The sequence below is a fragment of the Panulirus ornatus genome, chromosome 4, assembly GCF_036320965.1.
Source record: "Panulirus ornatus isolate Po-2019 chromosome 4, ASM3632096v1, whole genome shotgun sequence".
Lineage (NCBI taxonomy): Eukaryota > Metazoa > Arthropoda > Malacostraca > Decapoda > Palinuridae > Panulirus > Panulirus ornatus.
This window is the reverse complement of record NC_092227.1, coordinates 1,524,603-1,541,238: the sequence shown is the minus strand read 5'-3', so window position 1 is coordinate 1,541,238 and position 16,636 is coordinate 1,524,603. Positions and strand designations below refer to the sequence as shown.

Here is a 16,636-nt window from a genome sequence, read left to right as displayed (position 1 = left end):
CGTTAATCGCAAATAGAAGTTAGTCTGCCGTTCAAAGTTTAGAAATGATATCGACAGGTAGTGGAGAATGATGGTTCCTTGGCCCTCAATGTCCACATAGATGAAGATTGTTCTTAGACCGACATGAAGTATCCTGATGGGGACTGTGGCAGTAAAAGGAACATACTGAAAGAATAGATAGTTGAGAGGAATTTATGAGAGATATTGTAGATGTTTAAGGAAAGGACCTAAACTGATTTCAAGTCATGTCCATGAAGAAACCATAGGGTTCAGATCATTAATCTGAAAGGAACTTTACGTAGCGTCTCAATGGATTAAGAAAGAATAAAAAAATATGATTGTCATGGGCTGTTTAACCTTGTACGACATATTGTCTCTTGTGTGTCAATGTATCATCTTGAACTCTGCACTGAGGTTCATGGAACGTAACAGGGGCTTACAACCTCTCTATTTAAAAGTCTGAAACACTCTTCTTGATGTGTCATCATTCTAGCAGCATTGCATGACATCCTTGGTGAGGATTACAGGTTTCGTAGTGCACTGGTTCTTAACGTAGGTCATCACGACCAAAAACTGGGTCGTTGATGTAAGGCTGCGACTCACAGAATAAAATAAACACAATAATTACAGAAAGACTCCATGTTAGTTTATACAGGCAGTGGAGTAATGTGATATTAAACAGTATATCATGATTGAAGTCAATAATATATCATGAACTGTAGATAATATAATTCAGATTCATGAAAGGGGTGAATTTGTTTCTTCTTAGCTAGGTCTCCAACGTGAGGTGTTGTGGCACATAGGTTGCAACGCAGAATTTAACACCTCAGCGTCTAACGATCCATTCGAGGATGTATTGAACGAAAGTACTCACCGTTTTTATTTTCTCTTTTCAGTGGTGATTATTGCATATATTTCTTCACGGTGAAGTGAAGGTTTTGCATATATATATATATATATATATATATATATATATATATATATATATATATATATATATATATATATATATATATATATATATATATAGTCATGCACATAAATACGCATACATATACATACAAATACATGTAAATGAAGTGTCTGAATTTTCTTTACCAGCAGCAAATCGACAGAGAAATTACGAAAGTGAAGAATGAAGTAAAAGACTGTTACTGACCTGCCTCACCACTGGCTTGATGTTACGCAAGATCATGCTCTAAAATGAGACGGAGATCACGGAGGCATAGGGTGCCGGTGCCAAGTGCGTCCCTGCCACACATATGCAGGCTTGCACTGGTCGAGACAACAACGATGGCATGTGAGTGTGAAGGGACGCGCACTTAATGACCAATTGTTTGGTGAGGCGCTGCGCCTCTTGTGAGGTAGAGGTCAGGTGTGGTTTACAAGCATGTATGGACTTTTGTCGGTGGGGAAGTCTCGACGATGGGTGGACGTGTGAGTGAGGAACTATCGACAAGGCTAGAGTGAGCTGCGAGGACACGGTAGAGTATTGCCCCAGGCCAGCAAGTCTCCTCTACTTAAAGAGGAAAAGGAGAAGGAGGAGGAGGAGGAGGGGGAAGGTATTCGGCACTGAGGGGGAATCAAATGGAAACTGGTTCATCCCGCACCATGAAATTCACACATACTGCTGAGGGATACCACGTATGTATGTATGTGTGTGTGTGTGTGTGTGTGTGTGTGTGTGTGTGTGTGTGTGTGTGTGTGTATCTTCATTAGACAAATAGTTATTGCTATGTAATGTTATGAAGTTAGCTTAGGTTAGATTCCTAGTCTATCAATACATAGTAAGTTCAGGAGTTCTGCTCGCATTACGTATACGCTATACATGTAGATATATAAGTATTTCCTCCGCCTGTGAAAGCCTCGGTGTCAAGTGTTGAGTCCTCGCTGACAGACGTATCTGGCAAGCCTCTGGCTGGATCGGACTTGGTATCAAAGTTTTGGTATAAAGTTAGGTATTTTGCGATGATTTGTTGAGATTCAACGTCGACCAAAAAGTTGCAAAATTTTTTTTGACAAAAAACTTAAGAATAGAACCGCGAAGACGCCTATTGTGATGGAATCTGACACTTGAGATAAACCGTAGGAAGAACTGGATCTTGCGGGACAAATACCCCATAACAAACAAGTATGATCCAGGTTCGCGTCCCGAAGCATACTCCCTTATTCTCCGTTCTCATCCTGGTTGCGGTAAATTCACACGCGTTCCGGCACCTCAGCCTGAACCTTCCGAAAGGATGAGAACTGTTTGATACTTTCGTCAAAGCTTTATAAGATCAGAAGAACATTATCTATTAATTCGTATAAAAGAAAATGAAATGGCTGATCAATTTAACTGAAGAACTAAAGTTAGAGATCTTAGAACGTTGAGAAGTAGCCTTGGACACTTAGATTTCTGGTATAAGAAAAAGGTGAGAGGAAGAAGTGCTGTACAGAGGGAAGGTTGCTTTTAAGACCGCAAACGTTGCAGAAATGAACAGAGAAAGAGACGGGTCTGAAAGCTGTATCCAGAAGAGTGAAATTGGCCCAGTCGCTTGAAATCGTGCCGTTCCATTTCAGCACCGGAGAATCTATATGAAGTTGCAGTGGCATGAGTTTTTGAAAGAAGGAAAACGTAGAGAGGAGAGAGAATGGTTTTGTGTATTACGTGTTGTCAAGCGTTGTCTTAGAAATTATGTAACAACTGTCATAATACATTATCTGTTAAATGATTCCCAATATTCCTCAATGTCTTTTAGACTGCGGCCGCGAGTTTCCATGACGAACATCATAGTAAATATAATGTATACAAAACAGGCAGCAGTGTACGACCAGAACACCCCGTGAAGGGTAATCGCCGGCTCTCCGTTCTCAAACGTCTTAGACACTAAAAGGGCAGTCGCAGCGAAAAAGGCATTACCAAAGCTGAAGCCCAGATACCGAACAGGGCCAGGCAACACTTCCATAGACATAATCCAGGAGCCAGGACCAACAGCTCCGGCATAACCAATCATAAACACAACGGTTCCCAGCAGCGGCAGCCAACTCACCCGAGAGACGTCCTCACCAGAGCTCTGCAGGTAGAAGAAGGCGCCTAGCGACGCTGTGCCAGCCGCTGTGACCAAATTTCCGACTACCAAGAGAGGTTTTCGTGGTGAGTAATAGAAGATTATACATGCGAAGCCTTTGAAGACGGCGTTTGCTAATCCTACAATGACAGAGCTCCAACATGGGTCCAGTCCAACGCCAGACATTTGGAAAACTTTGACGATAAATATTGTCAAAGTAGAGCAGCCACTCAGTTCCTTCAGTATCAAAATAAGAGTTGAGACAGTCATTGCGAACGCGTTCGATCTTTTCCTCAGTACGTGCAGCGACGCCCAGCATCTTGTATCACTGTGAGCAGTTTGCTTGATGACCATCAGTTCTTCAGATATTTCCGTCACGGAACACCTGAGCTGAGTTAAAGACCGATAAGCATCTTCATTTCTTCCCTTCTTGAGCAGCCAGGTTGGCGACTCTGGGCTTACCAAGAGGCCGATAAAGGTTGGTACGAACGTCACAAGAGACATTAGCCAAGCCACCGTGGACCACTTTAGATAACATCCAGCTAGATAGCAAATTGGGAAACTGAATGTTGACCAACAATCCTGTACGCTTAGCATAGTCCCACGACGACGGGCGTCGCATAGCTCGTAGATGTAGAGACTGATTGCTGGGGTGATGAGAGCCTGCACAGCAGCCTGGAAATTGATATTGAAATTGAAATGAAATTGTAACAACGTTCGGAGAAATGTATCTTGTTATGCAGTTGTAGATGCAAGTATCATAGAATCTAGCATGATTAAACACAGTTCTCATAACAATGTTAACGTAAGTCCAGGCACGTTCATCTTAGATCCTTTGATAATAATCAAATGATTGTCAATACATAGAATCTTATGAGCTAATCCATGACCTGACACTCTGATGACCTGACCCTAGTCATTAGTGACCCGATCTCTGCCTCTGGTGATCGCATTTCTTGCTTGACCCTCCCGCATGACCCTCACTTGACGAGGTCATGCGCTTTACGTCACACACGCACACACACACACACACACACACACACACACACACACACACACACACACACACACACACACACACACACACACACACACATATTTTTTCCTTTCTTTCTCTCCGATTCTTGATCCCCGTTTCCTGCATTAACGAAGTAGCGCCAGGAAGAGACGAAGAAAGCCCACATCCTTGCACCTCCAGTTTGGTCTCACCGTTATTCTCTTCCCCTCCATTTCTAACGCATATATCCTCTTTGTCAACCTTTCCTCACTCATTCTCTCCATATGTCCAAACTGTATATGTATATGTATATATATATATATATATATATCTTTTTTTTTTTATACTTTGTCGCTGTCTCCCGCGTTTGCGAGGTAGCGCATATATATATATATATATATATATATATATATATATATATATATATATATATATATATATATATATATATATATATATATATATATATATATATATATATTCTTTCTTTCTTTCATACTATTCGCCATTTCCCGCATTAGCGAGGTAGCATTGAGAACAGAGGACTGGGCCTTTGAGGGAATATCCTCACCTGGCCCCCTTCTCTGTTCCCTCTTTTGGAAAATTAAAAAAAAAGTGAGAGGGGAGGATTTCCAGCCCCCCCGCTCCCTCCCCTTTTAGTCGCCTTCTACGACACGCAGGGAATACGTGGGAAGTATTCTTTCTCCCCTATCCCCAGGGATAATATATATATATATATATATATATATATATATATATATATATATATATATATATATATATATATATATATATATATATATATATATATATATATACATATATATATATATATATATATTATCCCTGGGGATAGGGGAGAAAGAATACTTCCCACGCATTCCTCACGTGTCGCACAAGGCGACTAAAGGGGACGGGAGCGGGGGGGCCAGAAACCCTCCCCTCCTTGTATTTTAACTTTCTAAAAGGGGAAACAGAAGGAGTCACGCGGGGAGTGCTCATCCTCCTCGAAGGCTCAGATTGGGGTGTCTAAATGTGTGTGGATGTAACCAAGATGAGAAAAAAGGAGAGATAGGTAGTATGTTTGAGGAAAGGAAACTGGATGTTTTGGGTCTGAGTGAAACAAAGCTCAAGGGTAAAGGGGAAGAGTGGTTTGGGAATGTCTTGGGAGTAAAGTCAGGGGTTAGTGAGAGGACAAGAGCAAGGGAAGGCGTAGCACTACTCCTGAAACAGGAGTGGTGGGAGTATGTGATAGAGTGTAAGAAAGTAAACTCTAGATTGATATGGGTAAAACTGAAAGTTGATGGAGAGAGATGGGTGATCATTGGTGCATATGCACCTGGGCATGAGAAGAAAGATCATGAGAGGCAAGTGTTTTGGGAGCAGCTGAGTGAGTGTGTTAGTAGTTTTGATGCGCGAGACCGGGTTATAGTGATGGGTGATTTGAATGCAAAGGTGCGTAATGTGGCAGTTGAGGGAATAATTAGTGTACATGGGGTGTTCAGTGTTGTAAGTGGAAATGGTGAAGAGCTTGTAGATTTATGTGCTGAAAAAGGACTGGTGATTGGGCATACCTGGTTTAAAAAGAGAGATATACATAAGCATACGTTTGTGAGCAGGAGAGATGGCCAGAGAGCATTATTGGATTATGTGTTAATTGATAGGCGCGTAAAAGAGAGACTTTTGGATGTTAATGTGCTGAGAGGTGCAACTGGAGGGATGTCTGATCATTATCTTGTGGAGGCGAAGGTGAAGATTTGTAGAGGTTTTCAGAAAAGAAGAGAGAATGTTGGGGTGAAAAGAGTGGTGGGAGTAAGTGAGCTTGGGAAGGAGACTTGTGTGAGGAAGTACCAGGAGAGACTGAGTACAGAATGGAGAAAGGTGAGAACAAAGGACGTAAGGGGAGTGGGGGAGGAATGGGATGCATTTAGGGAAGCAGTGATGGCTTTGCGCAAAAGATGCTTGTGGCATGAGAAGCGTGGGAGGTGGGCAGATTAGAAAGGGTGGTGAGTGGTGGGATGGAGAAGTAAGAGTATTAGTGAAAGACAAGAGAGATTCATTTGGACAATTTTTGTAAGGAAATAATGCAAATGAGTGGGAGATGTATAAAAGAAAGAGGCAGGAGGTCAAGAGAAACGTGCAAGGGGTGAAAAAGAGGGCAAATGAGAGTTGGGGTGAGCGAATATCATCAAATTTTATGGAGAATAAAAAGATGCTTTGGAAGGAGGTAAATAAATTGCGTAAGACAAGGAAATAAAATAGGAACTTCAGTCAATGGGGCTAATGGGAAGTTGATAACAAGTAGTGGTGATGTGAGAAGGAGATGGAATGAGTATTTTGAAGGTTTGTTGAATGCGTTTGATGATAGAGTGGCAGATATAGGGTGTTTTGGTCAAGGTGGTGTGCAGAGTGAGAAGGTTAGGGAAAATGATTTGGTAAACAGAGAAGAGGTAGTAAAAGCTTTGGGGAAGATGAAAGCCGGCAAGGCAGCGGGTTTGGATGGTATTGCAGTGGAATTTATCAAAAAAGGGGGTGACTATTGTTGACTGGTTGGTAAGGTTATCTAATGTATGTATGACTCATGGTGAGGTGCCTGAGGATTGGCAGAATGCTTGCATAGTGCCAATGTACAAAGGCAAAGGGGATAAAAGTGAGCGCTCAAATTACAGAAGTATAAGTTTGTTGAGTATTCCTGGGAAATTATATGGAAGGGTATTGATTGAGAGGGTGAAGGCATGTACAGAGCATCAGATTGGGGAAGAGCAGTGTGGTTTCAGAAGTGGTAGAGGATGTGTGGATCAGGTGTTTCCTTTGAAGAATGTATGCGAGAAATACTTTGAAAAGCAAATGGATTTGTATGTAGCATTTATGGATCTGGAGAAGGCATATGATAGAGTTGATAGAGATGCTCTGTGGAAGGTATTAAGAATATATTGTGTGGGAGGCAAGTTGTTGGGAGCAGTGAAAAACTTTTATCAAGGATGTAAGGCATGTGTACGAGTAGGAAGAGAGGAAAGTGATTGGTTCTCAGTGAATGTAGGTTTGCGGCAGGGGTGTGTGATGTCTCCACGGTTGTTTGATTTGTTTATGGGTGGGGTTGTTAGGGAGGTGAATGCAAGAGTTTTGGAAAGAGAGGCAAGTATGAAGTCTGTTGTGGATGAAAGAGCTTGGGAAGTGAGTCAGTAGTTGTTCGCTGATGATACAGCGCTGGTGGCTGATTCATGTGAGAAACTGCAGAAGCTGGTGACTGAGTTTGGTAAAGTGTGTGAAAGAAGAAAGCTGAGAGTAAATGTGAATAAGAGCAAAGTTATTAGGTACAGTAGGGTTGAGGGGCAAGTCAACTGGAAGGTAAGTTTGAATGGAGAAAAACTGGAGGAAGTGAAGTGTTTTAGATATCTGGGAGTGGATTTAGCAGCGGATGGAACCATGGAAGCGGAAGTGAATCATAGGGTGGGGGAGGGGGCGAAAGTTCTGGGAGCGTTAAAGAATGTGTGGAAGTCGAGAACATTATCTCGGAAAGCAAAAATGGGTATGTTTGAAGGAATAGTGGTTCCAACAATGTTATATGGTTGCGAGGCGTGGGCTATGGATAGAGTTGTGCGGAGTAGAGTGGATGTGCTGGAAATGAGATGTTTGAGGACATGTGGTGTGAGGTGGTTTGATCGAGTAAGTAATAATAGGGTAAGAGAGATGTGTGGTAATAAAAAGAGTGTGGTTGAGAGAGCAGAAGAGGGTGTTTTGAAATGGTTTGGTCACATGGAGAGAATGAGTGAGGAAAGATTGACCAAGAGAATATATGTGTCAGAGGTGGAGGGAGCGAAGAGAAGTGGGAGACCAAATTGGAGGTGGAAAGATGGAGTGAAAAAGATTTTGAGTGATCGGGGCCTGAACATGCAGGAGGGTGAAAGGCGTGCAAGGAATAGAGTGAATTGGAACGATGTGGTATACCGGGGTCGACGTGCTGTCAATGGATTGAACCAGGGCATGTGAAGCGTCTGGGGTAAACCATGGAAAGTTGTGTGGGGCCTGGATGTGGAAAGGGAACTGTGGTTTCGGTGCATTATTACATGACAGCTAGAGACAGAGTGTGAACGAATGTGGCCTCTGTTGTCTTTTCCTAGCGCTACCTCGCTCACATGCGGGGGGAGGGGGTTGTTATTTCATGTGTGGCGGGGTGGTGATGGGAATGAATAAAGACAGACAGTATGAATTATGTGCATGTGTATATATGTATATGTCTGTGTGTGTATATAAATATGTATACGTTGAGATGTATAGGTATGTATATGTGCGTGTGTGGACGTGTATGTATGTATATGTGTATGTGGGTGAGTTGGGCCATTCTTTCGTCTGTTTTCTTGCGCTACCTCGCTAACGCGGGAGACAGCGACAAAACAAAATAATGATAATATAATGTATATATTCTAAGGGGTATAGCTTACCTGTAAGATTCTGGTGACAATGAGGAGCAGCTCGGGTATCACACCCTCTTCGATGACCCGCCAGGACGCAGCCCCCATGAGGGCGGTGGTGAGGCACAGGACTGGAGTGAGCGACAGCATGAGCCTCCTGGGCCCCACCCACTCACACAGTGGACCCGACACCAGACATCCGGGGATGGTCATCAGAAATGACATTGACGCTGGTGAGGGAGACAGAGGTCAGTCAAATCCTGTTACTCAAGAATTTGGTTTCAAACAACTTAAGTCGCCAGATTTATAACTGATGTGCCAGTACCTGGTCCTCTTTGCAGACGCATAACTTTCTTATTAACTTGCTGCAGAGAGTAAATGGATACAAGGGGGATGGTGGATGGAGGAGGGGGAAGCTTCACTCACCGAACCAGCCAGCTTGCTCTGTGGTGAAGGTGACGGGAGAGCCAGGCAGGTCCATCTGTGACAAGACGATGGCAGGAAACACCCAGGTGAACATGATAGCAAACATTACCATGCTTGCTGACAATGCTGCCACCACCTGAGGATAGAAACAGTTTTCAGTAACAACATTATTACGTGCCGATGCACTCTGCATCTTCCAGTGTCATTCGTTGAAGAAATCATTAGTTCTGAGTTATGCCATACTCCAGTGTGTACAACGTCCTGGGTCTTAATATTTGTTGTCTTAGTTGTTGCATCGTCACTAGGGCCCTACCGTTCATAGTAAATCATACTCAACCAGAAACTAAAGCAGAAATAAGTGATATATATATATATATATATATATATATATTTTTTTTTTTTTTTTTTTTTTTATACTTTGTCGCTGTCTCCCGCGTTTGCGAGGTAGCGCAAGGAAACAGACGAAAGAAATGGCCCAACCCCCCCCATACACATGTACATACACACGTCCACACACGCAAATATACATACCTACACAGCTTTCCATGGTTTACCCCAGACGCTTCACATGCCTTGATTCAATCCACTGACAGCACGTCAACCCCTGTATACCACATCGCTCCAATTCACTCTATTCCTTCCCCGCCTTTCACCCTCCTGCATGTTCAGGCCCCGATCACACAAAATCCTTTTCACTCCATCTTTCCACCTCCAATTTGGTCTCCCTCTTCTCCTCGTTCCCTCCACCTCCGACACATATATCCTCTTGGTCAATCTTTCCTCACTCATTCTCTCCATGTGCCCAAACCATTTCAAAACACCCTCTTCTGCTCTCTCAACCACGCTCTTTTTATTTCCACACATCTCTCTTACCCTTACGTTACTTACTCGATCAAACCACCTCACACCACACATTGTCCTCAAACATCTCATTTCCAGCACATCCATCCTCCTGCGCACAACTCTATCCATATCCCACGCCTCGCAACCATACAACATTGTTGGAACTACTATTCCTTCAAACATACCCATTTTTGCTTTCCGGGATAATGTTCTCGACTTCCACACATTTTTCAAGGCTCCCAAAATTTTCGCCCCCTCCCCCACCCTATGATCCACTTCCGCTTCCATGGTTCCATCCGCTGACAGATCCACTCCCAGATATCTAAAACACTTCACTTCCTCCAGTTTTTCTCCATTCAAACTCACCTCCCAATTGACTTGACCCTCAACCCTACTGTACCTAATAACCTTGCTCTTATTCACATTTACTCTTAACTTTCTTCTTCCACACACTTTACCAAACTCCGTCACCAGCTTCTGCACTTTCTCACATGAATCCGCCACCAGCGCTGTATCATCAGCAAACAACAACTGACTCACTTCCCAAGCTCTCTCATCCCCAACAGACTTCATACTTGCCCCTCTTTCCAAGACTCTTGCATTTACCTCCCTAACAACCCCATCCATAAACAAATTAAACAACCATGGAGACATCACACACCCCTGCCGCAAACCTACATTCACTGAGAACCAATCACTTTCCTCTCTTCCTACACGTACACATGCCTTGCATCCTCGATAAAAACTTTTCACTGCTTCTAACAACTTGCCTCCCACACCATATATTCTTAATACCTTCCACAGAGCATCTCTATCAACTCTATCATATGCCTTCTCCAGATCCATAAATGCTACATACAAATCCATTTGCTTTTCTAAGTATTTCTCACATACATTCTTCAAAGCAAACACCTGATCCACACATCCTCTACCACTTCTGAAACCACATATATATACACATATATATTGCGCGTTCTCTGATTTTATTTCTATAAGAAACAATGTAGAAATATATCTGAGAATATGTAAACAGGACCTGTTACTTTATTGTATAAAGGAAAGTATAGCAGTGTGTTGTGCTAGTCTTCCAACTTTTTTTCTTCCATTTCGCACACATCATTCCTGACCGGTGACTATCGCCTCCTTCTGAAATATTTGTCCACAAAAATGCATAACAATTGCCTTCTACACGACCATCACACTGGAATCCATCTATCATGCCTGATGGTTGAATCTCTTTTCAAGCATAACAAGACAGAATCTTGCATATATATGACATATAGTCATATAACAGTCAAAAATGAATTTCATCATCAGATCACATAACATTGCATCATACGCTACATGACTGGTGCCCAGAGTGGAGGCTGGTGGATGTGACCTTCTAAAAGGGTTAGCAGGTGGAACGTCCGACAACATCTTGGCCACAGTAAAGGGACGAAGACATTAAGAAAGCGAAGAAAAAAAAATGTGACCCACCTGCCTCACTACTGGGTGAATGTTTTCCAAGATCATTTCTGAATGTCAATGATAGCTACGGGTGCCTAGGGTTGGTGTAGGTGCCAAGTGTGGCCACTTCAGGTTATACAGACGTGCACTAGTAGCGAGAGTACTAGTTGTACGTGAGAACGCGCACTTATTGACGAGGTGGTGAGGCACGTCTCCTGAGAGGAAGAGGTGAGGTGTTGCTTCCAAGCTTGCACGGATGTCTAGAGGGTCGGATGTGAAGACGATGGGTGGACGTGAGAAACGAGGAACAGTCCACTAGTGGAGGAAGGTTGAGTGAGGTGTGGGATACGAGGCTGAATTAAGATGCAGCCTACTCGTGTGAACGCGAGTAGGGGCATCTCTGATCTAGAGGGAGGTGGTTGCCGAGCTCATCACTCTGTAATGCCAAGTGGCACACTGGTTCCTTGCGCGCTCAGGTCTGTGTTTATTGCATCTCTTCACTAGACCTAATGAACAGGTTATGTAGCGCTATGTAGTTAGGATAGGTAAGATATTCGGTTTGTCAATGTACTGCTGGTTTAAGGAGTGTTACTACCATTGTATACAGAATTATAAATACTGTCTCTGATCATTCAGCGTTACATTAAATCCTCCCTGCCAGACGTATGTGGCAAACCTCTGAGTGGCGCCGGATTATTATAAGGTTTCCTTTTATAAAGTCAGGCGTGAGGTTGCATTGGTAAATATGAGTATTGGCGGCTGGAGGGCACATGCGGTTACCCGCTGTGGTGGTATGAGAGGCCAAATTTAATGAGCCTGAAAGACGAACTGGACCTTGCAACACATATTTGTCACAACATAGAAGGATGACCTCAAGTTCCGTCCGTTAAATTCTAATAATATCAGATTAGTATCATCAGTATCATCTGTAACATCAGCATCATCTGTATCATCAGAGAATAAGAAAGTTACCGCTAAGGAAATGTCTGTCCACCATAACACACACATCATTAACCGGGAAAATCTAATTACAGTTAAGGTTGATTTCTCATGGCTGTTATGCTCCTGATGCCAGTTTTATACTGAGTAAATGAAAGTGGGGATATGGTAACAGGCAAAGAAGGTGGGATCAAACATCATAAACAACAGCATTGGCTGCATTAATGAGGGAGATTACAGTGATTTACGCCAGAATCATTACGAGTTGTGGTGATCAGAGGAGACTACAGATATTAGAAACCTTTCACATTAGAGAGAAATCACCTGTCATCAACATCCAGACAAACATGACCACCACCATACAGCTCCTTGATGGCCCGCCAACAGGACGCAGACCTAACGCCATTTTAGAACAGTGAGAACACGTCACTGACCCACCACAAGCCACCGAGTCCGCCATTTCAGGACGGGAGGAACTTGACAATGACTCACCCGGGCTTGGGTTGCGAAGGTCAGAGAGAATCAGGCGTTCCAGACCTGACCTCAACTTTAACACCGACAACAACGGTCTCGCGTGGAATATCTTGGCGTGTGTAGTAATGGACTGTCTACATTCCTACTTCGTGTAAGAATATTTTGTGTGTCATCTTCTGTTAGTTTTCTATTCTATATTTTTCTGTATCCATATTTTGCGTTTAGGTTGCAGCTCACACTTTCTGTCATGATATTGTTAATTTGTATCGTATAGTGTTTTCTCATACTTTAATCATGCGCTAAGTACTGTGGTTTTGTTCATTATAAACATGTTTGGTATTTACATCTTGTATCCAAGTTTTGTGACGCATTTTTTTATATTCTTTTTGTAGATTCCTGATAATGTCAGGGGATATTGGATAAAGAATAACTTTCCACGTATTCTCAGCGTGTCTTAGAAGTCGACTAAAAGGAGTGGGAGATGGGGTGCTGGAAATCCTCTCCTCCTGTTTTACTTTTCCAGAAGAAGGAACAGAGACACGGGCCAAATGTGGATTTTTCCCCTCTGAGGCTCATTCATCTGTTCTTGGCGCTACCTCACTAACACGGAAAATGGCGAGTATGTATGAAAAAATATTTACGTAGCTTTCTATATGCATATACATGTAACGACCTGCAAAGGTTTGATATAAGGTTTTAATGCCGTTGGACGGGAGAATACCATGAAGTGTTGTATGATAGGACAGACGTCAGCCTGGTGGAGCAGGACTAGTAACGTGCATCTCAAGGCTTCAGTAGACGGCTGACGTCTTACGTGTCTCGAACATTACTGAGAAGTCTAGCCCACTGCAGAAGGAATAAATCTGGGAATCATAGAGGCCAATGTCGACCCATCTCACCTCCTGTGCTGGAGTGTGGGAAGGCGTCTTTGATCGCGCCAGGGTATATCATTAACTCTACGGCGTCCAGGTAAAGGTCCAGTGTTCCGCTAAATCCTTGATAATCCGCAGGAAGTGTTCATGGAAGGGTAAATATCATTTACACAAGAGCTACGCCAGGATCTTGGTTGAGGCGTTACTAGAGAGGCCAAAGGTCACAGAAAGCCCTTATCTTAAGGGTATTTATGATCAGTAGCTGAGTAAGGGTATTTAACTTGGTAAGAATCTATTCTTCAGGTGATTCTAATAATAAACTGAAAGCATCAGTTCATCGTCTGTCTCCTTAGTGAAAACGAAAATTCTAGTAGTTTGTGGTAATGTTCCAGAGGTCAGAGGTCAATCTTCCGGGAGTGGGAGGTTACCTATTAAGTATGTGTACCAAAATGTGTTGACTGAAATTTTTGGCAAAAAATGACGGAAAAAAAGCGAATCCTATTAACGTATATTGCAACAATTTACGAATGAAAGCCGATTACCTCACTGGGGAACGGCTTCGTTAACTAGAAATCACGACAGTAAAGAATGGTGAGCTCTCTTCTAATGTCCCAATTCTTATTTTCTCTTTTGTATGGAGAAAACGTCACATGGGGATTTGCTCTGTATGAGAAGGCAGCTCGAAAAAGTCGTTCAAGCTCTTTGGTGATCTGTTAGACGCAGTCTATAAGACATGACCCTCCATGACCTTCACTAGGTTCTCGGGTCATATTAAAAGGTCAAACACCCATATTTCTCAATGACTTTTACTGAAAATTTTCTCGAATCATTTCACAGGTCAGAGATCACATGGGGTGTCGTACTGGTTGGTGCCGGGCGTGGCCTTAGAGAGAGAGAGAGAGAGAGAGAGAGAGAGAGAGAGAGAGAGAGAGAGAGAGAGAGAGAGAGAGAGAGAGAGAGAGAGAGAGAGAGGTATATCCGGAGGAGAGACCATACGATCAGCTACCGGGAGATGAATGTATTGGATTCGGCCGCTTTGGCTCACAACCACATAGGCTCACAACATTCTGGCTCACAGCCATCTGGCTTTCAGCTACTCTGGCTCACAACCGATCTGGCTCACAACCGTTCTAGCTTACAGACATTCTAGCTCACAATTTACTGGGTTGAAATTACTTGTAGTAAGTCTTGTAATGGAGATAGCTTTAACCTAGCAGTTAAGGGTTACGTTTCAGGTTAGGTTACTACACCCGAGGGTCTCATCATCAGTTAAATGGTTCTGCCGCCTTCTTCAAGGGTCGTACCGTCGTGTTCAAGGTTCCCCTGTCATGCTCAGTGGATGTACCGTCGTGCTCAGGGGAATAAAGAAAAACACACAGGTAATACCAGTCTTTCGTAAACTGATAGCAAAATATACCTTCAGAAACGATTAACCTGCCTGTAAAATTACGACAAGGATGAACATAGATTGATGGAACTCCCGCCGCAGGTATTAATCAAGGAGCGACGTCACAGACTGAGTGATGTTTTTGATATGAATGATATTGATCAGCAGGTTGGAGCACATATCGAACCCGCACCTCAAACATACGTATTTCAGGACGTGAAATTTGGTACTCTGTAATCAACGTGACATTGCACTGCCTGACTAAGTGTTGATAGGCATGAAAACGTTTAACAGACAAATGAAATCCCGAGTTGTGCTCGATAATAACACACACACACACACACACACACACACCCACACACACACGAGTGTAATCTCTCCCCGTAACACACAAATAGTAATCACACACACTGTATGTGGACAACATTACAGAATATTAAAACTTATAGAGTAAAAGTTCAAGATATGGGGCCCCATGAGAGTATAACTCCCCCACTGTACTACATAAATAGATAGTTACAAATAGGTAGTTATAGATAGCTGTATGCAAATGCGTACGTATAAATAAGTACTAAACTTGTTGGAAATGTCGGCACACATGCCTGACGGGTCGCGTTCAGTGTTTGTAACCCATTAGTGATGTACACAGGCGGTGCTCCCGACCGTCTGAAGAGCAGGAATGGCTACCCAAACCCCTACGTCACCGTGAGACTTACGAAGGAATACAAGCAACAACAGATCAGTGGATCCATTCTGGTCTGTGATGGTGGAAGTGATCAACAACACAGAGATTAGTGTAGTAAGGGCAGAAGAACACACACATGACTTTCGGCGATATACCTATAAACTTTATACACTCCTAAGAAGAAGACGAAAATAATATCAGACGTGGACTTGAAGCAAAGGACTTGTCAAGCTCGTTCTTTGAAGAAGCACTTTGCTTCACTCGAAAAAGTACAAATTTGACTTTTGATAGCAGCTTAGATCGAGATTATGAAAGGTTTTCGTGGTTCTGAGTACCTGTATTAAATTACCTTATAACCATCTTTCTAAGTTTCGCAGGATCTCATAGGATCTATTTATCAGTGTGGGAATCATCTTGGTAGCTCGTGGCTCTGCTCTCTCTATTGTGTCTTAATCCTTTAGATAGTATTATGAAGCCAGAGCCGCAGACTTGGTCGTCATATACAGCGGCCGCATAAACTCCTTCCATGAAGGCTTATCAACACTGAAAATCTTCGAATGTGTCTCAGACGAGTAACGCTTCTGTGCGATCAAATGCCTCGTCTCTCTCGGACAAGAGTGATAATCTCGTCACTACGGTTAGGTCAGACAATATTAGTGTTGCCATTACAGAGGTTTGGCAGTTATTTCCTAAAACATTCTGTATGGGAGTTTCAGAACTATTCTGTCACCTGCGCACCAGTGGAGATACAGTGGCGTTGATGCATTACGGTCGTATTGGCTCAATGCTAAAATAACTCAGGAGTGGAGGCAATACGGGTTATGACAAAGTTGGGCCGCATTCCCGCACCAGAGGCTTTCATCATTGTTTTGATGAAGTTCACCATAGCAAACGATTCCCCTTCAGGAACAAGTTGGTGAGCCATGCCATCAACACCCAGTTTACCTCAGGATCAGACAACTCGTGTGCTAAGTTATTGTTGTATCGAGATATCATAATGATATCTATACCAAGAACCTGCAAGAACACTTGTTCTTATCACAACTTGCCTTCCCCACACCAGGTCAGGACAACCTTGCAGATATTTCAACTGATGAGACTG

The 16,636-nt window shown here is 42.9% G+C and overlaps 1 protein-coding gene across 1 annotated transcript; it reads right to left on the bottom strand.

Moving 5' to 3' along the window:
* Positions 1-624: 624 nt before the first annotated feature.
* LOC139764955 (facilitated trehalose transporter Tret1-like) lies at positions 625-11,635 on the bottom strand. Its single transcript, XM_071692015.1, has 4 exons — positions 11,208-11,635; positions 8,886-9,021; positions 8,490-8,689; positions 625-3,725 (listed from the first exon to the last, which is right to left on the bottom strand). Exons 1-4 carry the CDS (start codon positions 11,241-11,243, stop codon positions 2,700-2,702), a joined length of 1,398 nt encoding a protein of 465 aa, XP_071548116.1. The 5' UTR covers positions 11,244-11,635; the 3' UTR covers positions 625-2,699.
* Between the last annotated feature and the right edge of the window lie 5,001 nt (positions 11,636-16,636).